The 27,212-nt window shown below is 34.3% G+C and overlaps 3 protein-coding genes and 1 long non-coding RNA gene across 4 annotated transcripts in view; 2 read left to right on the plus strand and 2 right to left on the minus strand.

The window, feature by feature from the left end:
* Positions 1-936: 936 nt before the first annotated feature.
* On the plus strand, positions 937-2,602 carry LOC130815524 (serine/threonine-protein phosphatase 7 long form homolog). Its single transcript, XM_057682014.1, has 4 exons — positions 937-1,121; positions 1,199-1,286; positions 1,362-1,781; positions 1,860-2,602. The coding sequence occupies exons 1-4, from the start codon at positions 946-948 to the stop codon at positions 2,379-2,381; spliced, it is 1,206 nt and encodes a 401-aa protein (XP_057537997.1). The 5' UTR covers positions 937-945; the 3' UTR covers positions 2,382-2,602.
* Positions 2,603-7,818: 5,216 nt separating this feature from the next.
* On the minus strand, positions 7,819-9,331 carry LOC130811426 (uncharacterized). Its single transcript, XM_057677751.1, has 2 exons — positions 8,417-9,331; positions 7,819-8,280 (listed from the first exon to the last, which is right to left on the minus strand). Exons 1-2 carry the CDS (start codon positions 9,329-9,331, stop codon positions 7,819-7,821), a joined length of 1,377 nt encoding a protein of 458 aa, XP_057533734.1.
* A 315-nt stretch (positions 9,332-9,646) lies between these two features.
* Positions 9,647-11,729, plus strand: LOC130827131 (uncharacterized). The gene is made up of 2 exons (XR_009047169.1): positions 9,647-10,362; positions 11,087-11,729. It is a non-coding gene; the product is annotated as an uncharacterized LOC130827131 (long non-coding RNA).
* Positions 11,730-24,706: 12,977 nt separating this feature from the next.
* The window catches only part of LOC130811433 (uncharacterized), a 6,335-nt gene continuing 3,829 nt past the window's right edge, over positions 24,707-27,212 (minus strand). The window contains exons 2-7 of the mRNA XM_057677764.1: positions 26,322-26,390; positions 26,095-26,188; positions 25,415-25,611; positions 25,223-25,260; positions 25,050-25,151; positions 24,707-24,847 (exon numbers count right to left, since the gene is read on the minus strand). Of these exons, the coding sequence (XP_057533747.1) occupies positions 24,707-24,847; positions 25,050-25,151; positions 25,223-25,260; positions 25,415-25,611; positions 26,095-26,188; positions 26,322-26,390 (641 nt within the window). The remainder of the gene's footprint in view (positions 24,848-25,049; positions 25,152-25,222; positions 25,261-25,414; positions 25,612-26,094; positions 26,189-26,321; positions 26,391-27,212) is intronic.

Genomic DNA, 27,212 nt, shown 5'->3' on the forward strand with positions numbered 1-27,212 from the left:
GTATTCAAATTTACACTTCCCGTTATAGTGTATTGGGGTGAGGAAGTCATGATATTGGTTGCAAATTGGTAGCAAATTGGTGGAGATATCACATGAAAGATCATTATCCCATTGAAAAACATGTTGAATTGGTTGCAAATTTGGATAATGCGAGGGAAGTCATGATATTTTTATGATTTTTATAACACTTATGGCGATGAAAAACACGTAACAGCAATCATGGCGATGCCGGGCCCAGTTGATCCATCAGTGCTTACGCTTCAGGCGACACACAGGAGCGTAGCTGCGTGGGAGGGCTCCACTGCCCAATTGGTTACTCGTCAGCGCTACCAGGCGAGTACGTTACGGTGGGAGGTGGATGACAGGGTATTAGACGTAGTCGAGCTAGCTGGTTTTAGATACATTCACCGGTTGTTGGGCGGGGGCTTAGAGCTCGATCGAGCACTTATCACTGCATTGGTGGAGAGGTGGAGGCCGGAGACACATACCTTCCACCTCACAGTTGGCGAGGCAACGATCACGTTGCAAGATGTGGTAGTTATCATGGGACTGCCGGTTGAAGGACAAGCAGTCATTGGTCATGGGGAGGGAAATTGGCCAGCATTAGTACATGAGCTGCTAGGGGTTTGGCCGGAAAACCCTCAAGACCCCTCACAGCCGAAGATCATCGTTGGATCGTCATTGAAGCTGACTTGGCTTCGACAGCATTTTAGCGCGCTTGAGGATGATGCAGATGATGTGACGGTTAACAGACATGCCCGAGCTTACATTTTGTACCTGTTTGGATGCATCTTGTTTCCGGACAAGAGCGGCGACTCGGTACAGTTGATCTATCTCCCTCTACTGGGAGACTTGGAGCGCGTAGATGAGTACAGTTGGGGAAGTGCTACCCTAGCGTATCTGTATCATAACTTATGTCGAGCATCTCGTAAGGGTGCATAGGACATGGGTGGATGCTTGATGTTGTTACAGATACGGTCATGGGAGCACATTCATATAGGGAGGCCCATTATTCGGACGGTTCGACCGGATGGGCAACATGATCAGGAAGATGACGCGGATGATTTTGAACCGATATTAGGGTCACAGCATCGGCGCGGGATGGATCCTTTGGCAGTAAGGTAGCAACACTCAATTCACTATTCAAATTCGTAATTTCACTATTTTATGATAGATGAAAATGTTTATTTGTTTACAGCTGGCTTCGCGTATATCTTTCGAGATCCCACTCCCCACATACTCTCGTCTACTACAGGGACGCACTAGATCGACAACGGGACGAGCAGGTTAGTAACATTTACTATTTGTATTAGTTATGAATAAATTGTATACATTACTAAGCATATTGATTTCTATTACAGATGACATGGCAACCTTACACAGCGGCTAAGATGGAAGCTCTACCGCACATATGTACATCGGGCCACGAGATTTGGAGATCGCGTTGTCCTCTTATTTGCTTTGACATCGTCGAGCTACATCTCCCGGATCGTGTCATGCGTCAATTCGGTTTGGAGCAGGTAATTCCGCAAGCCTGTGACACCCAACGTCAACTACATGCGATCGATCGGAGGACTGGGGACAAGAACTACCTCGTACGACATAGATCGCATGTAGATGCGTGGAACGACCGAGCATCTACATTGGTTGGAGGAGATAACTTCACAGGTCATAGCTCTGCTATGTACATGAGTTGGTACAGGCGCATCTCCATATTACGCCTAACGAACATCGCATTTGCGCAGCCAGGATCACATTACCATCCGACATCTACGTTACTGGTACGTTTTTTTTCAACACTCATAACAAATAGTAATAGTTTTAAGTAACTGTTTTAACAATATAATGATAACAAACAGGCTGAGCGCATCCGATCGGTGTTGATACAATGTAATGACACGATTCAAGGGGCCGCTACATCGCCAGTTGACGTGGGCTATCGGCTATGTTCTCAGACCTTAGGCTCCATTAATGCGTCGTTGACCGATGCATTGAGTCAAGCGGGTTATGAGTACCTCATACCGACTCCACCCGTCATTGGCGACGTAGATGACACATTCCACACTCCTTCTCCAAGGAGTTCAGCCCATCGAGGTAGCTCTTCCAGAGGATCCAGTTCTCGGTCCACAAGAGGCCGCCAGCGTTCATCTACTCAGGGTCGGTCTTCCAGATCGCCATCGACATCCGCTACTATGTCGCCGTTCGTTCCCCCGTCTTCCATCAACACTCCTCCGCCACATCCATCGCCTCCGCAAAGGATTATCACATATCAGCGTGCTAGTCAACGACGAGCTCCTACTCTTAATGTCATTGCGGAGGTTGACGAGTTCACACCATCATCATCCACCGGTGCGCAAAACAAAAGGGGCCGGGGGTTGTAGTTTAACAAACTTTGTATATTCTTATATTATTTTAACTTCTTGTATATTCTTGTATGATTTTAACTTTGTATGTTCATGATTGTAATATATCTTCGCATTATTTTCATAATTAATTTTTTCAAATCAAGCTGGTTCGTAATTGATTAATATGGAATAGATGGTATTGAACTAGTTTAATGCAGGTTACGTTCACTATTTAGGGGAAATGAAAGAAAAAAAAATATTGTTGCAGGCCACCAGCAAACCGCCACATGAAGTGGCGGTTTACCAGGGATCAAACCGCCACATGAGATGTCGGTTTGCCTTGACCAAACCGCCACTTCATGTGGCGTTTTTGTGCTTTATGTAAACCGCCATTTCAAGTGGCGTTTTGGTCTGAAAAAAAAAAAAGACTTTTCCACGTGGACGGTATTCTGGAAAATTCTTTCCCAAATTAGGTAAAGTGGGAAATTTTTTTTTTTAAACATTATTTAGGGAAATGACTCACTTTTAGTCATAATATTTATACATTTTATTATTATACTCATACTCCTTTCCAATTTTTATACTCCCATCCTTATAAAAGAATTATTAATCTCCAAATGAAAATTTACATAATTTCTCACTCTTTTAATTTAATAATTAGTATTTTAAAATTTTAAATATTTCATAATATAATTAAACTTAAAAACAAACTTCATTCATAAATCAAATGAATATTATGTTAACTTTCGGATATTTCATTTAAAATACATTATACTATTAATGATATATTTAAATTTATTTGATTTTACTTATCTATAGTCTACGAATACTAAATTTAATTTCTGTTTCGATGTAAAATTTGGAGGTGTTATAGAGACTCTTAGAATACCTGTATAGAAGTGATTATGACGGGAACAACTATTAATACACCAAGAAGCGCTTATAACCATGCCTAAGAAGAGACTTCGAATCTACAATAACAACGTTAGTCTTGTGCGGGGTGGTTTCCTGAAAAACCCCTTCGACGTTTAAGTGCATTCGAGAATGGAAAACGGAATGGTTAATGATAAGGAATATGGACATACTAATTAAATGATCAGCTGATTGTCAAAGTGTTTGAATTGATATGAGGATTAGGACAAGATACAAGTGTTAGTTGTAAATATGGGAGAGTAACGGTAAATATTCTTAGATTAGGGTAAAAAATAATTTTCTTAGAAGTATTTATAGAAATTGTTTAAAGGATATTTCAGTAACTCAATGTAGGGAGACACGGTAGTGATGGAAATCATGGGTAGTTAGGGTTTTGACTGAGATTAGAGTTTTTTTTTACTAAGATTGGGGCATTAGGGTTAATTTGTAGCAGTCATTTGGGAAGAAATTGGGTTGTCCAGCTGTAAGGCCCACATCACAGCTAATCAAATTTAGATAGAAAAGTATTTTAGTCTTTTTACTTAAACATAAAGATAAATAAATATTACCTATAACAATTTGTGTGTGGTAAATTAATTCATGTAGTTAAATTATTAGATTTTAATAAAGGTATATTAATATACTCTAACATTTTACACTTTAAAATGATTCTGAAAATGAATTTCCATTTTCACAAAATAATGAGATCTCCTTATCGAATGACCACTTTGATGCACATTCTCTCCCTTTGTTGCATGATGATTTCAATTAGCCCCCCATTACTATAACACCGCCCATAAGCCAACAATTAAACTCACCCATTACTTATTCTACTCAGCCCACCGAAATTAGCCCACAAACACAACAGCCTGGTGATTTTTCTTCTTCTTCCCAACCCGCAGGCCGCAGGGCCGCAAGTCAGTAGCCCTCGGCAGCAGACCCATACTACTTCTACGGATCATGATTTATCTCAGGAAATTCTTGGACAAGGTACTGATACTTTGGGTCGGGGTATGCGTGAGAAACGCCCTTCGGTTCTTCTTCGCGACTATGTTGCTAGTGCCATTATCGCACACCCGTATACTAGTAAGGGTTCATCCTCCCACTCTTCTTGTTCTGATGGCTCCTCAGGTACTCCCTATCCTATTGCTCATTATGTTAACTGTGAAAACTATTCTGTGCAACATCGCACTTTTCTTGCAGCTGTTTTCTCTGGTCATGAACCTCGCACTTTTCGCGAGGCAATGCAGGATGACGGGTGGAAAGAGGCAATGCAGAAAGAAATTAGAGCTTTGAAGGACAATAATACTTGGGAGATGACGGAACTTCCCCCTGGTAAGAAAGCCCTTGGTTGCCGTTGGGTCTATAAAATTAAATATCATGCTGATGGCAGAGTGGAGACTTTTGCACCGGTTGCAAAGATGGTTACAGTACGTACTTTTCTGGCCGTAGCTGCAGCAAAAAATTGGGCATTGCATCAAATGGATGTTCATAATGCTTTTCTTCATGGTGATTTGGCTGAGGAGGTGTATATGAAACCACCTCCTAGTTTCTCTTCCACACGTGGTAAGGTGTTTCCTCTTTTGAAATCATTATATGGTCTACGTCAGGCTCCTAGATGTTGGTTTGCCAAACTTGTTGCTTCCTTAAAAAAATATGGCTTCCGTCAATCATACTCTGACTACTCTTTGTTTACTTTTCGACAAGCTTCTGTGCAACTGAATGTCCTTGTCTATGTTGATGATTTGATCATATCGGGCAATGATTCTTGTGCTCTTCTAAGGTTCAAACAATATCTAGGTACGTGTTTTCATATGAAAGATCTTGGGCTCGTGAAATATTTTCTTGGGATTGAGGTGGCCCGTAATGATGACGGGATTTTGCTATGTCAACGTAAATATGCCCTGGATATAATCTCTGAGACTGGATTGTTGGGCGCTAAGCCATCTCAATTTCCCATTGAACAGAATCATTCTTTGGCTCTTGCTCGTGGTGACTTCTTGTCTGATCCGGAGCAGTATCGTAGACTTGTTGGCCGTCTTATCTACTTATCATTCACACGTCCAGATTTGGCATATGCGGTACATATTTTGGCATAATTTATGCACGCTCCTCGTGTGGAGCATTGGGACGCAGCACTGCGTGTCGTGCGCTATCTAAAAGGATCTTCTGGTCAAGGTATTCTTCTTCCTTCAAAATGTGATTTGCATCTCACTGGTTGGTGTGATTCTGATTGGGCCAGTTGTCCTCTCACTCGACGTTCTTTGACGGGTTGGATTGTGTTTCTTGGTGGTTCTCCCATCTCCTGGAAAACCAAGAAACAACATACGGTGTCTCGGTCGTCTGCTGAGGCTGAATATCGTTCTATGGCCTCCATTACTTGCGAACTCAAATGGTTGAAGGGTCTACTTTCTTGTCTTGGTGTTGATCATTCTGCTCCTATGACGTTGTTTTGTGACAGTAAGTCTGCATTACATATTGCTCAAAATCCTGTGTTTCATGAGCGAACGAAACATATTGAGGTTGATTGTCACTATATACGTGATGTGATTCATGAGGGATTTCTTATTACTCATCATGTTTATACTAGTGAGCAGTTAGCTGACATTTTTACTAAAGCTTTGGAACAATGTCAGTTTTCATACTTACTTCACAAGTTGGACATTTTTACTAAACAACGTGAGTCTGAGAAATGTAATTTTAGTTGATTTAGTAAAGCTCTTTTCTTTTCCAATGAAGATGGCTTAGCTTGTGAACTTAGATAAAGTAATTAATAGAAAGTAAAAGAGTAAAAATAATGTTACCTTAATTACCTATTGAGTCCCATCTTTATTAAAACACATAATTTTGTCACATTATTATTGAACTTCTCTAGTTGCCTTAGCTTATTGTATATATATTTGTTATAATTCATTTACCTTTTGAAATAGCAACTAATAATTAACAAAATTATGATGCGGTGAGAAAAAAAATGTCATAATGAAGGTTTGATATATTGAATTTTAGTTGTTTTGTTTTATTAGCGGGTAATATTAAATTTTTTGTAGTTGTTGATTAAGTTAGTAGTTTATATTAGTTGTTATGGAGATCTTTAGTAAAAAAATAGTTGTTGGTTGTTTGTAGTTTGTTGTTTATTAGAAAAAAAATGAATTAAAAACTAAAATTCAATACTCCCTCCATTCTTTTTTGATCTTCCACATTACTATAACGGGTAGTTTCAAAAGTTCTTCCACTTTAGAATACTTTCTATTTTTGGAAACTTTTTATCCCACTTTTACTTAAAATACCCTCTTTTACCTTAATGTACCCGGAATCATCCGGATACATTTATTACTATTCTTGGGCTTTGCATTTTTCATTATGACCCCTACTGCCTTCATGAACGGTCATTTCTTCCTTCTTCCTCTTAAACGGTCCATTCTCTCTATTCATGAACGCCATTTTCATGGCTTTCCCCCCTGTTTCTTCTTCATTTTTAGTGCATTTTAACTGCATTAAAATGTTTCTTCTTCATTATTACTATTCTCATCATTTTGAGGTTAGTTTTGTTTGTTTTGGCGAAGGTTCGAAATTTAAGCCCCTGTTCTTTCCCCCTGTTCTTGAATCCTCCATTAACTTCCTGTTGAATCTTTAAGTATTTTCAATGGAAAACGACGAGTCTAAGAGTGATTCCACAATTCCTTCATATCTTTATGACGGCCTATGCGATTATAGTGAGTTGTGTTCTTGTTCCCTCAATGGTCGTTCTCATTCCTACTCCAATGAAATTTTGAGATGGTCAAAAAAAGATCTGAGGCATATCAAAAGGTACTTGAAGATGATGCAACTTCTGTGTATAATGAATCTCCACCAACTTTTCCTATTGTTGAAAAGGTACTTGAAGAAGATGACATCAATTTGGTTGTCCCTGACACTCCTGAAGATGTTATTGCGTCTAGGGCAAAATTGAACCCCAAAAAACGTGCTTAATGATTATAAGGTTGTTCTGATAATTCGTTTTATTTTTTTTTGTTAATTAAATTTGAAAAAATTGGAGCTGGTTTTATCTGTTGTTGTTTGATGCTGGATTATGATGATCTTGTCTTTATGTTTGATGTTTGTTTTTTTCGTTTGTAATTAACTGTGTTGTTTTTGATATTGTGTTCTTCTGGTTTGGGGTTTTTTTGGTTTTACTGTTGGTATTATGTTGCTGGTTTTAGGGTTGATGTTTGTTGCTGGTTTTATGTGTACAAGCCCCTGTGATGTCAAATTGTTGAACCTCTAAATTCTGAAAAATTTAATTTGATTACTTGGTTGAGTAGCATTTGGTAAACTATTACCCGTCACTTGATTTTTTAGCATGTTTAGTTACTTCATTTGTTGATGATAAATTGTAATCTGAGAGGTTTCATAACCTTTATGATGAATCAGGGGGCTTTTTTTTCTAAAATTATGTAAAATAATGAAGTGACTTGCTAATCATTAACATGGGTTGTGATTAACAATTTGTTGCTCCTAAGTTTTTAAAGCTACAATTTTAATGATGATTTGAACAAAATAAACTGAGGGGCTTTGATGTTTGTCATCCTTGAGTTTCTTTAACTGCCTGATCATAAGCTTCTTGAATGATCTCTGTTGTTCGTGCAGCATCCTCATATTCTGTTAATGCTTGTGTTTGTTGCTGATCCGTGTTTGGGTTAAGAAAAGCTACAGCTTCTCTAACCAATTGTGTTGGGATTCTCACTTGAATCCTTAACCTGCCATTGTCTTCTTCAACCTTCTTTCCAAAGTGGGGTTGTATGTAGTCATTAGACCCCTTAACTTTTAAAATCTCATTTAAATGGTGTTGTAATGAGATCCACACATTAGTTAAGGTCTTTGGATGTAATTCTCCGAATGCATCCTCAACTGCTGTGATTAATTCTGTAATGTTTTTTGGCATCTTTTTATGCATAAGTGATTGCATGCTCCTAAAGAAACCCAAGTCTAGAATATTACAATCTGGACTATTTGGAGGTTGTTGAGTAAAGTTAAACCCCCTTGCCTATTGTGTTGTTGCCATATTGGATCCTCGTTTGTGATAAGAACCCTTGCATTATCTTGTTGAATAAATATAATAGAAGGTCCATCACTTGGCCATTTTCTTAGTATAGCCGGAATCAATTGTTGTATGAGCATACTCCTATAAACTTCTTGATTAACTGATTCGGTTGTTTAATTTCAATTGAACCCCTTGGTTGATTCTTTGAATCTCTTTGTGCTGGCACCATATTAATAAAAGGGAAAATTCCAATTTTCCCATCAAACGTGCATTGACCAAAACGATTCCATCTAGGCCTAGCAACGGCTCCTAAGAACATGGCCTTAGGTATGAACTTTGATGACTTCGCTGCCCTATATAGGACCTTTTCTTTGTGTGCTAAATAAACCCTTTGCGTTTTCTTGGTTAAATAAAACCACTTCTCGTCAATGTGAATATAATCGTACATTCCTTTGTAAATCGGGTGTCTTTGAATTGTGTCTTCTTGGATAAGGCTCAAAATCCACTCCACCCTCCTTATTTTGTTGGCATCGGTTAAAGCCGGGTGTAATGGATTTGAATGAGCCTTTATCTCGCCTCTTTTTATCAACCTCCACACCGTTAACGGTGCCAAATCTAAACATGTTGCAACATCTCTAATGCAAGTGCGTTCGCCAATGGGTCTAGACTCAAGTAAGTTTGGTGGTATGACGACTGTTTTTCTTCCACAATTTTTGAATTTGGATTCCACATTGTATGGTTTGTTTGCTTCCTTGGTTTGTATTGCTCGTTTCCATAAATTTCGGATGGTTCTATGTGTGTAGCCGTATTTTTGAGCTATGCGTTTGAATGTACTATGAGGAAGTGAGTCACTAACCTTTAGTGACAACAAGTCTTGCAAAATAAGTTGCCTTAACTCATTCGTGAGTCTTCGCTTATACTGAATTTGTTGCTGTGGTCCTATTTGTTCCACATTCTGTGGCTCTTCTTCGGATTCAGAACTACACTCAGGAACGTATGAATTCGATCCAAAGTACCAAGCCCCCTGTTGCTCATCTTCAATTCCTGAAGCCATTGAAGGCTAATGATGCGAATGAACAATTTTTGGCTACTGATTTGAGGCTATGTGAATAAGTGTTGGCTACTGATTTTGGTTTACTGTTTGAAGAATTATGGCTACTGATTTGAGGCTATGTGAATAAGTGTTGCCTTCTGATTTTGGTTTACTGTTTGAAGAATTTTGGGTACTGATTTGAGGCTGTGTTGAGGCTGTGTTGTAACATTCCAGGAAAAATTAATAATTAAGATGAGTGAATTTAAGAGAATTGCTAGTATGAGAATGACCTTAGATATACTTAATATAAATATATTCTAAACTTAATTTCTTCTCTCTTTTCTTTTCTTTTAATTGGATTATAATACCCAAGCCCTTATTTAAAATAAAATAAAATTAAAAAAAAAAAAAAAACATTGTTCAAAACCCGAACAACAACCACATTTACTTTCTTCCTGAAAATGAATTTGTTCAAGACAATACTTCCTCCTTCCCATGCCTTCGATCGAATGCGGCCATGGCAACAAGTCTTTGAACCCTTCGAATCCAATAATCCGAAACACAATAGCATTAATGGTTGCCTCTTCAATGTTCACCTTCTTCCTCTGATTTCTCCTTCTTCGAATTCTTTCTTTTCTCTGATTCTTTCTCTGATTTCTTTCTTTGATTCCTTCATCTGATTCTTTCGCATTCTCCCTCTGACTCCTTGATTCTGATTTTCGCAAGAACGAACAACCTATTCCCCATTGTTGGTCTTAAGTTTCGATCCTTTCTTGAGTATTCTTGAACAAACAAACCCTCATCGTTCCCTTGAACCTGCCGAGGAAGGGGCAGCAGCCACAACCTTCGATTCCTTGTCCTTTTCCGGGAACAAATACATCACAGCCACCTTGTTATCTTCTCCTCTGGGTTTTAGTTCTACAGCCCTCACTCTCCTCTTCAAATTTTGTTGATCGTGACCTAAATTATTCCGAGTTAAGGTGAAGCAGCAAGGCTCATGGTTTCCTATTCATCTCATTGCTTTGGCCGCCGGTTCTTTTGGGTTGTTGGAGGTACAATCCTTAACACAGAATCTTTCTTTTATGATATTCTTAATCTTTTGTTTGATCTATATCTCCCTTATTCCATGATTTGTTATTTCAATTAAAAATCTCACCACCTTTGAGCATCATTTTCATAGCTATCAATTGTCATTACCTGGATCGTTCGTCATTCATCACCATATTTTAATCATCTCTGTCATCATCGATTATCACTAACATTTGAATTCATCATCGCCATCAAAAATCTGATTCTTGAGTAAATTAATGCACCTGCTAAGTGTTATATAGTCAAAACCTATATTATCCACATTCCAAATTCAAAACAAAATGATAATTTGAATGTTGTTGAGCCCTTCGTTGCATCATCATCTTTGAAACTTTTATCCATCATCATGAAATTGTTGAGACAAATGTTGTTGTGATTGTTTATGCTGATATTATGATATAGTCAATGGGTCGGGCTTGCGAGCTGGTCATTGACGGAGTTGAGGAACATTGTTCCCTACTCCCTCTTTTGAAGCGAATTGTCATTCAGATATTGACTAGCTTCACCCAAGAGTGACATAGTCTTAGAGCTATGGATGTTCCTTTCAACTAGACTCCCTGTGCGCACATAGATCTAGGGAACTGATGTTGCTTTTTAAACCCTTATTTGGAAACTATTGTGTTTGTTGATTTGGATTGTTACTTCTCATTCAGTATAAACTGACCCTCTATTGTTTCCATCTTTTAGTTGATTACAGATCGAAACCGGTCGGGAACGATGGGTTAGCAGTGTTGGATAGCGTTCCAAGGATATGTATTAAGCTAAGCATGTAGGAATTTGTAGTTTTGTATTAGGTTTTTGGATAGATGTATATTTGTTTTGGTTGTACTGGTTATATCGGACTTGTAGAGAATTGTATGATTTATCTTGTGTATTAGTTAGATGTTTGTTTTGGGATTTAGCTGAGTTAGTCACGTTGAAGAGCTTGTGACCCCTTTGCTTGAATTTTGGAAGTGTGATTTCAATTTCTTGGCAAACGAACCCAGTGATGACCCTGTTTACCCAGTCAACGGTAAGTCGGGTTGTTACATGTGTGAACAAGTTTTGCTTCTGATTTTGGTTTATTGTTCTGTGAGCTGTTAATATAGTGTCATTAGGAATATGTAAAGTCATTTTTTTTATTACAAGCTTGTAATTTCAGATTTGATGAAAATCAATGTCAATCCATGTAATTAAAGAATGCCCAATATAAGGCTCTTTTGTTTTTTTTGGAATGGAGGGTCTGTTTGCTGCTGTGAAGCTTCAAAGTTTCCTAATTTGGAAAGTTTGTTTATTTCCTTCTAAAATGTAAAGTTCTCTCTCATCATTAATAAATTAAAAATTTTTTTCATTTAGTTTTATTTATAATTATTTTATCTCTTATACTTGCAATACAATCATTACTTCATACTACTATTTAATTAAAATAATAACCACTACAATCAAAGATTCCATTTTTCTTAATTTGTGTGAAAAACACAAAGTGGAACATTAAATAAGAACGGAGGGAATGATAAAAATATTCATAGTTCTTTTTATTTTTAATTAAAAGTTAAATTTTTAGGTAATTTAAAACTTCTTTATCAAATAATTATATAAATTTGAAAAAAATTCAAAAGTGAGTAGCCAACTAAAAAGTGAAAGACAAACGAGAGATAGAAAAATATGAAGATAAATAGTATTTGGCAGAGCGAGGGGGTGTCGGTGGCGGTGGCGTTGGACAATAACAATAAACCAACAAGGAGCAAGAAGGCCTAAAAGGCATGGATATGGCCAAACAACATTGGAATTTCTGCTTAATTTACTGTCAAAACTTCATTCTCCCATCTTTAACCCTCTCACTTTCTACTTGCTCAATCTATTGCAAATGTTTATAAAATTTAAAATAATAAATAATTATGATATTTAATGATAATAATTAATTATCTTAGTAATAATATTAACAAAAATAATAATCATAATAAATTTTTTATTTTTGTTTCAACCAACTTGTTTTAGTGGGCAAGTAAAAGTTCATATAACCCAAAAAGCAATTACTCTAAATCAATACTATTAAGTACATAGGATAGGAGTACTCAATTAACTTTTGCTTTTGCTTCTATCATTATAATTATCATATTCAATGTATTCTGCTCATAAAAACTATGATTAGGATTTAGGGAGAGAAAAAAGACGACAACTTATAAATAAAGCGCGTTCAAGTATTCAGATCTTCAGAGAGGTGTAATCTCAACTAGAGTAACTTATTTCTTCAAAGAAAAGAATGCTAGCTAGTCTATCTTTTTTTTGTCAACATTAAAAATTCATAAGACTTATTCTTAATTGATTTATGCATAAATTTTTTATTTTCTCTTTTTAAAAATATTTTTAATTGTATTCATTTCACGTAGTTTCATAAATTCTAGTACTTTTACTCACATTTTAACTACTTAATCTCATCCAATTGAGTTTTATTTAACCTGTTAACTCTAAGTGAATGAATCTCTCTAATTTTTGTACATTTAAGACTATTATTTATGGTAGTCCACACATTATCGTCTATCTTTTCTTAATTTCCTTTATCTCTTTGGTAATTTCGTATGTATATGATTTACAAATATACCTTTATTTTTTCTTTATCATTAATAAAGTTACAATAATATTGATCAATAATACTCCACTTACATGCATTATAATTGTTCTTCGCTATTTAATTTCGAATACTAAACAATACAAATAAAATCAATTTAATACGATTGAATTCAAACATATAAAAAAGAAGACTATAAAAAATTGCATTGGTTGGAGATCCAATCAATTGTTACCTTAAAGCCTAAAATTAAGATTAAGATGTACGCAAAGAAATCCTCCAACATAAAAGAGAATGATTTCCTAAAAAATTCCACCAAATTCACGATACCGTCCGAGTTACGGGTTTTGCAATTCTATGCTCAACTCCATATTCCATCTCCATTAATGAACTATTTTTTGAATGTTTTAAAAATATGTTTCCATTTGATTAAAACAATACATTTATATAAATAATTAAAAAAATGAAATATATTATGTATTTTTAGGACGGAGAGAGTATATGAATTGAATCTAAAATCAAATAATTAAATGAAAACAAAAGTCAAGTAAAGTAATAGTTTAAGTCATTTAATTTATTCCATCTTAAACAATAATATCTGTACAACTTTATAACTTAATTTCTTTCTGGAGAAGTAACGAGCTACAAATACAATAACTCTACTTGTTCGTAATTCAAATCATATCTCTACACTAATTTTATAGGTCTATAGTTCTACTATACTTGATCTAAATTTTAGTAATAAACCATGTAAAATATATACTTCTATAATAATCATGGCGGCCAATTAGCAAGGCATATCGGGCTATTATCCTGTGCCTTAAATTTTTTAGGGTCCAAAAATTAAATTTTCATCTACAAGCTAGGTTGATATTAGTGTGAATTAAATTTAGGTATAATTTATATTTTTTGCTTTGTACTAGAAGTTATTATGGATTTTTTATAAAATAGTTAAAATATCAACAATACAAAACAAAAAAAATATTATATTTCATTATAGTGATTCTTTATTACGCGTTAAATTTATATACAAATTCTTGTATGAGACGGTCTCACTATGAGACATGCCTTATACTTGGGTTAAATAGCTCAATAATAGAAACTTTTAGCTTATGGCTTCTTGTTTTGAGCTCGTCTCACCGTGAGACAGTCTCATACAAGACGAGCTGAAATTTTATAAGGACTTCTTTTATCTTTCGTTCGGGGGCCCAAAATAAACGAGACGACCCTAATAATAATAATAATAATAATAATAATAATAATAATAATAATAATAATAATAATATAATAATAATAATAATAATAATAATAATAATAATAATAATATTTTCATAGAAAATGAATTAAATCTGAATTATGTCCTGAGAACATATTTTGGCATTAATTTTGTTTGTGTCACTATATCATACTAGTATATATACCTGTACAATGCACATATATATATAAATTTAAATTTGAACTAATCCAGTTAAATATTATCGTAATAAAATTTATCAAGTTTGGATAAAATATAATAATAGATATCAACAAAAAATAATAACGTGCGATTGTGATAAATTCTAAGGTGGAGATATTAAAAAACTCACTATTGTTAAGTTTAGAAAAAGTGAGAAATTATAAGTGTAAATGAAACTGCTTTATATGGAAAACAAATTATTTTTATTGAGATTAAATTTACTACTATCTAAGAGACACTTTTAAATAAAGATTGTGAAAGAAACTTTCTTTTGATTTATACTTTAATCACAAAAATCAATAATTGAAAATAATTTTTTTGTAACTTTAAATGTTATTAACTTTAGGAGAAATTTGAATTTAAAAATGAATATATTCTTAGATTTTTTAAGTTGAGATATTACTACACATGGAAAAACTAATTAAAAAAATAATAATTTACATGAATTAATATTCAATTCTCCATGAAAAAAATTATAAATAATGAGAAATAATAAAGGAAAAAGGCTAGAAAAAGGAAAAAGTTAGTATATTCTAATAATGGAAAAAAAATATTAAATTATAAAAGATTCTCCTACTATCTAACAATGACAATTTTGAGTTAAACTTACAAGAGAAATTTTCTAAGAGAGCAAATTTAGTATGAAGTCATAAATTAGTTGGCATTTAATGAAAACACCTAGCAATAAGTAGCCAATAGATTTTCACCAAATCAACATGTATTGTGAGGCTGCCATTTAGAATTTTATGGTTTTTTTATTATATTGTATGATTTAAGATTGATTAATTATAAATGTTTGGGAGCTCAAATCTAAAATTTTAACTTTTATATAAGGGACTCAATTTTCAAGATTTGTAGGATTACTTTGAAAACACATTAAATTAATTGTGTATAAGTATATAATATAAAAGATCCCTAGCTCAATACAACATCCTTAATAAATAGAAATAAAACCTATTGTTTATAAGGATCAAAAAATCTATAAAGGTATTAAAATTTTATATAAATAATAAAGATGAGAGTACCAAATAATTTTATATAAATAAAATTTTGAAAAAATTGTTTCTAAAAGGCCAACTTTTAACCTGTTTACAGATAAAGGGCCAATATTACATTTATTCTATAATGGTCCAATCTTTTACTCATATTTGCAATTAAAGAGCCAAATAACTTACAACATGTTATATATGTTACTTTGACTTTTTAAAACCAAAAAATCACAAAGAAAAAAAAGAAACTTAACAACCCAGCCATTAACTAACACCACCTCTTAGACAAACCACCATGACCCCATTCACCACCAAATAACATTAGGGATGCAAACGGGGCGGGGCGGGGCGGGTTTTGGAATTACCATCCCTATCCCCATCTGTTAATGCAATCCCCATCCCCATCCCCATCCCCATCCCCGCGGCGGGTATAATTTTTTTCCCCGTCCCCGCCCCGATGGGTTTGTATCTAAAACCATCCCCGCCTCACCACCCATCTGGGTATCCATCCCCGTGTAATACCCATTTTCCCCGCCCCACCACCCGTCAAATCCCCGCTTAATACCCATCTGTGCCACATATTTATATTCAATCCTTTTCTCAAACAAACGCAAACCAAAGTCTCAAACAAATATACATGTCTAAAACAAAAGTATTTCAACATCAACTCAAAATCATCCAAAGTAAATATAAAATCATCCAAACTAAGATAACAATTAAATATAAAATAACCAACAAAATAAAAAAATACACTAATCAAAACAATATTAAAACATGCTAAAACTAAATTAAATTAAATTATCATTAAACAAAAAAATAAAACACTAGTTAACAAATAAGTAAAACAAAAAGTAAACATGAAAAAAAAACAAAAACAAAATTTAAAATTTGATACTGGATGAAGCATACTTCATGAAAAACATTGATTAGCTATCTATCTTCTAGGATCCACCCATTTCTAATTCTTTACTGTTTGTTTAGATTATGCATCTTATGATTTTCATATTCCTTATCAAATCTCCAATTAGGCTCCAAAAGGCCAAATTTAAATTTCTTTTTAAAAAATATAAATCGGATACCGGGTACCCGGTATCCCAAAATTTGTACATATTTTGAGGGGGGGCGGGGCGGGGCGGGTATCACCTAAAACCCATCCCCATCCCCATCCCCGCGGTGGGTATGAATTTTATACCCGTACCCGCCCCATGACCCATCAAACCGGGACCCATCCCCTCCCCGATGGGGCGGGTCTCCTATTAGACCCGCCCCGCCTGCATCCCTAAATAACATAATCAGTAACTATCGAAGAAGAAGGATAAGCATTAATGACAAATATTATTTTGAGGGTTTTAAATCAGCTATTTGAACGCCTCAAAAAAAAGGAATATGGGTAAATTAGAAGGAAATAATGCAATTGAAGAAGTAGTATTAAAAAGTTGCATAATTACATGAAGTAGTGGTAAATATGTGGGAAGCCTTAAATAACGATGAATGGAAGTATTTGATTTGGTGACTAGTGTATGAAGTATGTGGGAAGCTTCCATTAGTGATCTTTCAGTTGGATTTGTTCAGAAAAATCAACGCCATAAGGTGGAAAATTACTCTGGTATAATATCTTTATTAGGTGTTCATTATTACCTAAATTCACGGGTGAATTCCCAAATATAAAAATTGACTTCACATATGAGTTCCTAAGACCTTTCTGAGTTGTTAAAAGTAATAGAAAGTTGGAAAAAAAATGATAATAGCAGATTTGTCAATGAGATAGATGCAAATCAACAAATTGAAGAAATTAATGGTAAGAGATAGGAGAGATAAGAAAGCAGAGACAATAAGGTTGTGATGGTGACACTGAGAAGAAGATGGTGGCCTAAATAAAGGAGATGTTAATGGAGGATAAATAATTTTTTCTTTTTCAGATTTATTTATTTTTAAATATAATTTCATCACCCAATTATAACATAACATGTATTATTTTAATCAAACGATATGGATTAACCGCTTACTCTAGGTAAACATTACCTGGAAACTCTTTCATTGCAAATAAGAGCAAAAAGTTGGACCTTTATAGAATAAATTTAATATTAGCCCTTTATGTACATACGAGTTAAAGATTGACTTTTTAAAAGTAATTTTTCCTAAAATTTTTAGTTATTCTAATAATTCAACATTTTCTATAAACAATTCGTATTAAAATTAATGACATACAGACGGTACAACAATGTAAATATATAGAGTTATTTACATAAATATTTAATGATCCAAATTCCTAGCATACTAAGCTAATAACAATAGTGTACTCCATTTTAATGTTTAATACAAAAGGGTTGGTTGCACATTGGCAAAGCAAGTGCTAGTCATGTAGCCCCGATAGTGGTAGTTAATTCTAGATACCCCATGATTATTTTGAGAATTATTTTAAAATTTATAAGGGATCCTTTGGATTTGGTTGTCTAAATGTAGGATTCTCCATCCTTTAGCATCAGAGTGCTATTTATGTATTATTAGTATATTTTTTGTCTATTCTTTTCACTTTTCTCTTGCTTTTCTGTTGTTTATCTTTTCACTTTTTCTTTGGTGTGTGATGTTTTCTAGTGTATGTATTCCTCACATTTGCTAGTTATACCGAAAGTGAAGCAGTATATAATATAGTATATAATGCCAACTCAAATATTACCTTTGATTTTTAATAGAAATATTAATTTGATATGGTCTTAGAAATTCAGATCACAAATTTAAATTTCAATGTACTCTATAAGCTATTAGAATATAGAGTTATAATTAATATCAGGTAAAAGTAATGACTGATAATAAAATGAAAATCTTAGTCAGTAACAAAGTTATAAGTAAGGGTAGATCGGAGCTATATCCTTATAATATATATATATATGTATATATATATATATATATATATATATATATATATATATATATATATATATATATATATATATATATATATATATATATATATATGGAGAGAGAGAGAGAGTACCAAGAAATAATTTTAAGTTTATGTTTGTAAGTTGTAAGTATGGTTGTTGATTTTGTGGTGTTGATATAACGAAAGTGTTGGAATAGTTGAGAAAAATAAATAAACCAAAACTCATGTATAGTGTATACATTAAAATTCAAACATGTGTACTTCTTTTGTTGACAAAGTCAATTCAATTAGTTAACTCAACATCTAAGGTCCATCATACATACGAGATATAAGTATAATTTTAATTCTCATAGGTTGAGTCTAAGAGTTGTAACTTGTGATGAAAGAAGAGTCAATCTCATGTGGGACGGTTGTACACATGCGACTAACCCACAATTTCCAGCCCAACTTCCTTTAAGATAATCCTAGTCCAATTTCAGTCTATTTTAAGTCTTAAAATGCCTAATTCAAGAATTATAATGCCTACTCCAAGACTTTAAATGACAACTCGAAGCTTTGAACTACCAATTCAACTCTTAAAATGTCAATTCTAATTGCATACTCCAATACTTAAGTTAAATATTATATTCTAAGCCTTAATTTGCCAATTCTAAGCCTTAAAATGACAATTACAAAGCTTAAATTGCCTAATACAATTCTTAAGTTTAATATCCTAATCAAAACCTTAAAATGTCAACCTCAAGACTCAAAATGTCCAATTACAAAGCTTAAAATGCCTACTCTATGACTTACTATTATAAATTTTTAATACCCTACTCCATTAACTAAAATTCCTACTGTACTATACATTTTTAAATCTTTATTCTAAGGCTAAAAATGCTCATCAAACCAAATTCCTTTTAGCCATTTCTTCAAACACTTGATGTGCAAGCTCAAAAAATGAGAACAAAATGAAAAGTATTGATATGATAAGCATACATTAAAGCATGAAAAATATACAATAGTAAAAAAAATTTATGAAAATTCTCTTTAAAAAACAAAATAAAAGATTTTGATTCGGACATGCAATGGGACTAAGTATTCTACCACTTCCATACAAATTAGATCTCAGTTATACTTACAAAGAAATACCTATTATACCAATAATTTACTAACTACTACATTTGATCAAACGCAAACACAAATAATCTTCAAACACAAACATCTAACTACTACATTTAGAAGATTGAAATGTATCCAATTAAAATGATATAGTTTTTGATGTCTTGGCAAAATAATTAGAAGTCGTACAGCTACCCAATGCACATCTATAAATTGAATCTTTATATCATGAAAGAATTTTATCTTGTATAATCAAGTAAACAGAAATACAAAAAGACTATTGAAAAAGAAGAACAAGAAAAAAAAGAAGAGAGAAAGGGGACTGGTATTTTTCTTTTATTTTGCTAAATAGGCTACTAAATCCAATATAACATGAAGTTTCATACATAAGACTGTCTCATGGGAGAATCGTTGATGAAAGAATATCTATCCTATAAGTCCATTATACGTAAATTCTAATTTAACAATCCAACTCAAACCCAGTTCAATACCTCTTTATTTTAATTTCTTCTTTGATATCTTAATTTGTTAGGTTTACACTTCAAAACTAAAAGTACATAATCAAATCTAAAAAATGAAGATGACGTATGCTACGATCACATTTCTAGTACAAAAGGCTCTTGAATAAGAAATTGTAAAAACATCATATTAATCTTTTGGTCGGGATGATCTCTGTTAACAATATGACAAAGAAAATAGAGTATTAGTGTGAAGTATCTAGATCATCACTTTAGCAAACGACAAACTTGTTCCCTTGCTCATCAAAGTAAATTGATTTGGGTTTGTTGAAATTGTTGCACTTGGTTTGATAATGGAGGATTGTTTGGTTAGATGAAATTTGGAGGATAGGGAGAAGTTTTGATTGGATGAATTCTGTTAGTAGATCCTTTTAACAAATAAAATGTATTTTTTAAGTATTTTTTGACAAAATATTAGTGCAAGTACTTTTAAAAAAAAACTACGTTTACTAGTTAATTTTCGACAATTTTTCCATTTAGTTTTTCACTTCTACTCTTGGCTTATTTGTGGATTATTTGGCACAAACATATACTCCTATAACTAGGCATGGCCACGGTCCGGGTTGGTCCGGTTCCGTTCCGGTTCCATCCGGTTCCGGTTCCATATGAAACCTGTCGCGAACGGTTCCGGTTCCGGGCGGTTCCAAACGGTTCCTTGGCGGTTCATGAGGCGGTTCCGGCGGTTCCAACTCACGGGACGGGCGGGTCGGACCATCGGTTCCATTTTTATTTTTTCTTTAAATATTTGTATAATAAAAAAATACTATAATATCGCGGACGTACCTTTGATGATTACTTGATTATTAGCGAAATTCATTGCATGTCAAGTTGTCATCGTTGTTGAAATATTTACTAAAAAGAATGGAAAAAAATAAATTAATAAGAAACGAATCAATGATAATGTCGATAAAGATGATTAATAAAAAAAAAGGGAGAAAATGGACTTGAACCTAGTACCTAAATGAATACTAAGCTGCCTATGTATCCCGAAGGAATCAAAGCCCACGCAGTTCTTTGTCATACCTTTTATTTATAGTTGTTGAATGTTGATTTATCGTTGTCGCTTGTCGGATTGATCCTATTCGTCTTCGTCATCATCATGTGGTTGGTTAGATGCTTCCGCTGACTCTCCTCCTGACGATGATGCAGATGTATCCATCATCATCCATGGATCATCATCGTCGTCTTGATCATCATCATTCCTTAGTCCTTGTGTTCGAATCTCCGCTTGATCCCAATCTTTTTTGCAAACACATATTTGAATACTATGTGGAGCAAGACGAGATCGCTTTTCGTCCAAAACTCTTCTACCTGCACTAAAAGCAGACTCCGACGCAATTGTTGACGCGGGAATTGCAAGGATATCCTTTGCAATTCTCGATAAAATGGGAAATTTTACAGATTTTTCTTTCCACCACTCCAAAATATTATAGATACTTTGGTCTATTTCAAAGTGGTGTTTAAGATAACTATCTAGTTCTAAATATGAGGTCGAGGAAGAAGAAGATGATCCTACAAAACTATCATCTTGACTCATTATGTTAGCTATTACCGAATTATAGTAAGAGGGACGTGCCGAAACGCTAGCACGCCTAGACATATTGTGTTTCGGGTTATATACACTAGCGTAAAAATCATAGAGTTCTGCTAAATATTTTTTACATGTTCCTACATAATTATGTACATCAGTAGACGGGCGATCTAATGATTGGTAATAAAATCCTATTACTTTAGTAAGGACCTCAGTTTTAAAACGTGGGTCCAAAATGGTTGCGATTCTATAAATATAAGGAAAATCGGTAAAATATGTCTTCCATTTTTCCATCATAATTATTACTAAGTGAACGTTCGGTTCATAAACATAAGAAAAAATCTTAGTCGCGTGGTCATACGCTTCTAATATGTTATGTACACCTATAGCTAATTCCCAAGTGTCATCAGCTATGAAACTATCTGTACACTCACTATATAGTTGTGTTATTACTGGACGATAAGCAATCGCCTTTCTTAATAAATCGTTGGTTGAGCCCCAACGTGTAGGAGTATCTAATGACCAATACACTTTTTTAAGTATGTATTGGTCACATAATTATTTATATCGTCTTTTTATCTTTCCGATCCTAAGCCACTTCACTATATCCCTAATTGGTTCTAATAAATCACTTAATTGTTTTATGCCTGCTTGGCAAGATAAATTAACTATATGCGCACAACAACGTATGTGTAATAAGCTACCCCCAAGGATTAAACTAAAAGCAGGTTCGTTAAACAAAAGTTCTATACATTTAATGTTCGCGGTTGCATTATCAATTGAACAACAAAATATTTTATCTAATAAGTTCCATTCTCTACATATATCTACTAATCTATATTTTATGTTTTCACCGGTATGTCTTTCTGTCATTGTCTTAAAAGCAATTATTCTTTTTGAATAATCCAATTTCGATCTATCCAGTGTGCTGTTACACACATATAAGGTTCTAAATGTGGGGGAGCAGACCAAATGTCAGTTGTTATGCTAACCCTACCATTAAACGATTTAAACATTTCAACTAATTCATAGCGCATTGATTCGTATAATTTAATTGTGCGTCTTTTAAGAGTGCTCCTAGGGATTATTCTATATTGTAGTTGCAAAGTTTTTCTAGTGAGACGCTCGTATGCCCTACTTTCACCGTGGTTAAAAGGCAATTCATCACAAATTACATACCTAGAAAATTCATCATGTCATTACGATTATATCTAAAAGGCATACCTGTGCTGGGAATGTCCCATTGTGTCTGTCGGCTTCCACTTGTGGTCCCGCTGCCTCTTGCTGCATGAGTTTCTTTTGTGATTCCATGCTTCTTTGCCAAACGTTTGTTAAAAGATCCCGTACCACCACCTAACACGTATTCACAAAACACAATAAATAAATGTTTATAAAATATGAATATATAATGTATGAATGTATTATGTATGTATAAAAAACTTAAAAAGTATTTACCTCTGGCGAAACTGTATGAAACTAAGGGCTTTACTCCTTGACTTTCACGAATTTGACAAGTGCATAAGAAAATATCTGGATTCTCGGTCGGTTCTTTTGTGAAATACGACCACACATGTGAAACAACTCTACCACTAGGAGGTGGCATTGCCGGAAAAGGTTGTCTTACTGGTTCATCTTCATCTAAATAAATAATTTAAAATTATAAAACTATAATTAAATAAATAAATAATTTAAAGTTTAATTAATTTGAAGAATAAAATTATAAAACTAACCGATAGTTTGGAAATTGACTCATTTACCACGAGCTTGTCTTTGTTGTTGTTGTTCTCCTTGTTCTTCATGTGATCTTGTTGATGACTGTCGAGATATAAGTATCCCAATTGGGGTCGTTGGTTCCTCTTCTTGTTCTTCTTCTTCATCAATTTGTATTTCTCTTTCCACTTCTTCTGCATAATTATGTAACTCTGGATCGTACCCTTCCGGATAATTATGTTCATAATTATAGTTACTAATAGAAGGTGTTGTTGATACCGACGGAGTAGAAGTGGCCTTTCTTTTGGAGGAACTGGAACCTCCCAATGATTTTGCCACTTTAGTAACTTTTTTTGTGGCTTTTTTCAAAAATGAAGACATGATTGATAATATTGAAGTAATAATAGAAATATAGAATTAAGAAATAAATAAATAATTAATTATGTAACTAAATAAATTAAGAAATAATTAAAAGACTAATTATGTAATTAAGAGAATAATTGCGTAATTAAAGAATTAAGTAGAGAGAGTAAGTAGAGAGAGTAGGAGAAGAGATGAGTTGTGAATGAAAATGATTGAAAGTGATGAGTATATATAGAGGAGAATGCAACGGCTAGTTAACGGTAACAAACGGTCATATTTTGGCGAACCGGTTCTGGAACCGGTGGGCCGGTTCAACCGGACCTGTCCCGATTCCGGTTCCGGTTCCACGAAACCGTTGAGCCGGTTCAACCGGACCGGTTCCGGTTCCAAACCGCGGGTTTTTTACCCGGTTCACGACGGTTTTTTCCGGCGGTTTCACGGTTCCGGCAATTTCGCGGTTCGGAACCTGTCGCAAACGGTTCCGGTTCCGGATCCGGTTCCAAGCGGTTCGGTTCCGGGTAACCCGCCCCGTGGCCATGCCTACCTATAACTATTTGCTTCATGTAATAGAATATTACCAAAATGTTGGAAGTACTTTCATGAATTAAACTGATAGAATTTGACTTGTTGCCAATGCTTTGGACCAATGTAGTTACTAGTTATAATTAGGGTGTTCAAACCGAATCCCGGATCAATCAGAATCTGATTTTTTGGATAATGAAAATTGAAATTAGTGGACATATCTAGAAGTACTCTCTATTTCCTTACTGAAGTTGTGCATTTTTATTAGTTTTGTAACAAGATTATAGGGCTCCAACTGTAAGAAAGTTGATTCCATCATAAACAGGTAAGTGACGTAATCCTATAAGTATATTCCAATTCTATTCAACCACAGTCCACATACAATGAAACATGAAAATGCAGAAACTGTCATAAGGTTTTATTTTTCAGATTATGTTTCCATAAATAAATAGCAAATGTTCAAGATAAAGAAACAGATTATATAAGATATAATGAGGATGAGGATGAGAATGAGAATGAGAATGAGAATTGAGAAGCATAGCACTTAGCTGTAAGAGATACTCCTAATATCACAAATCACAAAACCCAGTAGCTAAGAACAAATTCATCAAAATCAAATCAAAGCCTAGATATAGCATCCAGTTTCCTACACCCTACTCTGTATTCACATTTTGGTTTCATTAGCTCAATTCTTGTAGCCACTTCCACCTCTGCCATTATACCCTCGTTCGTTACGATACCCATCACCACCATTGTACCCTCCTTGTGGTCGATCAGGAGGTCTTTCATCAGTATGATTCACACGAATATTGCGACTGTGCAGTTCCTGTATGACGCAAATGCATCAAGTGATCAAGACCTTGCAAATAGCTCACAAGTACAAGACAGTGTTCCTAAGTTGTCATCTACGCCAATTGTACATAAAGGGCAGAATCAGGTCAAGGATGCTTGCCAAAGACTAAACATGACCTCAAGATACTATGATGGGAACAAGGAAACCAAGACTACAACAAGGAACAACAGCATACACTTGGAAATGGAAACAGACAGCAGATCCCAGACCAAAGCATTTTCTGACGACCAGTAGACCTTGCTGAGTCTCCTGAGCGCAGACCCGTATCACCCAGACCCTGATCAAGGTTGGGATGTCATCTTTGCACATGGGCCAAACCATCAAGGTCCCAGGATCTCACTGATAGACCACGTGGCATCCTAGAGGCTGAGTGAAAGGAGGGCTGTCTGACAGAATTTTCAGATCAAAATTTACTTAAGTATTTTTGTCTTCTGCTTCTGTTTTATAAGCCTTGTAATTAACACGTGTTCTTTAATTTAGGCGTGTGATTAGAATTTAGCCGTTGAGGTAGTTGAGTGCTCTATATAAGGAGAGTCTCACCCCATGTAATAAGGAGGATAGCATATGATTTCATTTGATTCAATACAAGTTGAGGTATTTCAGAAAGTTGAATCTGTTTTCCTTCTTTGAAGTTGACGGTGACTTCATCAAAGGTATACGGAGTATCCTTTGATCCTTGTGGGTTCAAGGATTGTGGAACAATCATTGATACTGCAAGGAAACCGTGTGTGCATAGTCTGGAAGACATTGCACGTTTACGTTAGAAGGGCGTTGAGATAGCCACTGATCAACACCATCAGAAAACCAAGAAAGGATTTCTTGGCTCTGGTTGTGTTTGTTGAGTGATCTTTTCATTGTCATTTTGTAGTATTGTGTGTGTAATCAATAAAGGCTTCCGCTAAACATTAATCCTTGCATAAAATCAAGGCCTTAATCAGCCCCGGTTTTGCATCACTGTACATAGAAAACGCATCAGTTTTGAAATAATAATTCAAACACATCAAACTATATTTTTGCTAATCCAAAATATTAGTATGGATGGACCAAAAACTAGTCATTTTGTGTGTACTAAAAAACTTACTTGCCATTATTCTATCATAGGATTAGGTTATAGATTTCAATATGGATAGGATTTTAAAAAATGATTAGGATCATGGCCTAGCCAGATCTAGCCTAGATTCTCCCTAACCATATAAAATGTAACAAAAACAAAATTTCACCTGGCAAGTGCATTGTTTGCTGATTCGCTGTCGGTAAAACTAACAAAGCCGAATCCCCTGGGCTTCCCTGTGTTTCTATCCATGATAACCCTAGCTGTGAATCAAATAGATCACAAGAGTTTGAGCATGCAGAGTTACAGCGCATCACAAGCGTGTTTTAAGATAGTTGCTGAATTTATTTCAGCAAGAAAAATGGTAGTATGCTATAAATTGTACATGATACTCACCTTCAGCTACGTCACCAAAATTCAAAAATGCTTCCTTCAAGGAGTTATCATCAGTTCCCCATGAAAGACCTGAGGCAAAAAATAAATTATATCAAGTTGGATGATGATTTCAACTACACAGCAATAATCAATTGAAATGACTAAAGTGCAATAAACAACAATAGCAACGATACCAAAATAATAATTCCGATAGATGGATTCAACTAAATCAACCAAAAAACAATCAAAATCAAAGCTTCTCTACAATATATTATGTTCTAAATCCATAAGATTGAGATTACCTCCAATGAAGAGCCTTGAAGACATACAACATCATAATGCAACTAAGTTTCAGGAAATGAATTCACAAAAGATCATCTTAATTCTATATCGAAATTGAAAAGTTTGGTTATAACAAGCATTCTAATTTTTATGTGATAAGCTCAAACATTGGATAAATCTAGCAAAACTATCTCCCAATTCAAAACATGGAGTTGCAAAAGCTAGCAAATTCGTTTGCAAAACGTCACAATTTAGCAAGCATGAAAAAAAGCATCATATAGAAGACAAAACCTATCTCTTCATTAATAATATACCTCGGACTTTCCAGTATAACCAATTCAAAAATCAGATGTTACAACCTAAATAATCTAAACAAACCCAAGCATAACTAGATCAATCTCTCAAGTCTCAATTCATAACTAGGACTTCATTTTTGAGTTACAACAAGTGAAATCTTCAGCCACGATCAAACAAAATATCAACGGCTAGGGTTTAAGACCTTAAAAATATCTCCATTTTTTCATTCAAAATACATCCACTTTAGCACTATTCACATTGTCAGAATAAAATTTAAAAATCATCATTAATTCATTTTTTATCTTTTAGAGTATGATAAATAACTTATTTTTC

The sequence above is a fragment of the Amaranthus tricolor genome, chromosome 1 (assembly GCF_026212465.1).
Source record: "Amaranthus tricolor cultivar Red isolate AtriRed21 chromosome 1, ASM2621246v1, whole genome shotgun sequence".
Lineage (NCBI taxonomy): Eukaryota > Viridiplantae > Streptophyta > Magnoliopsida > Caryophyllales > Amaranthaceae > Amaranthus > Amaranthus tricolor.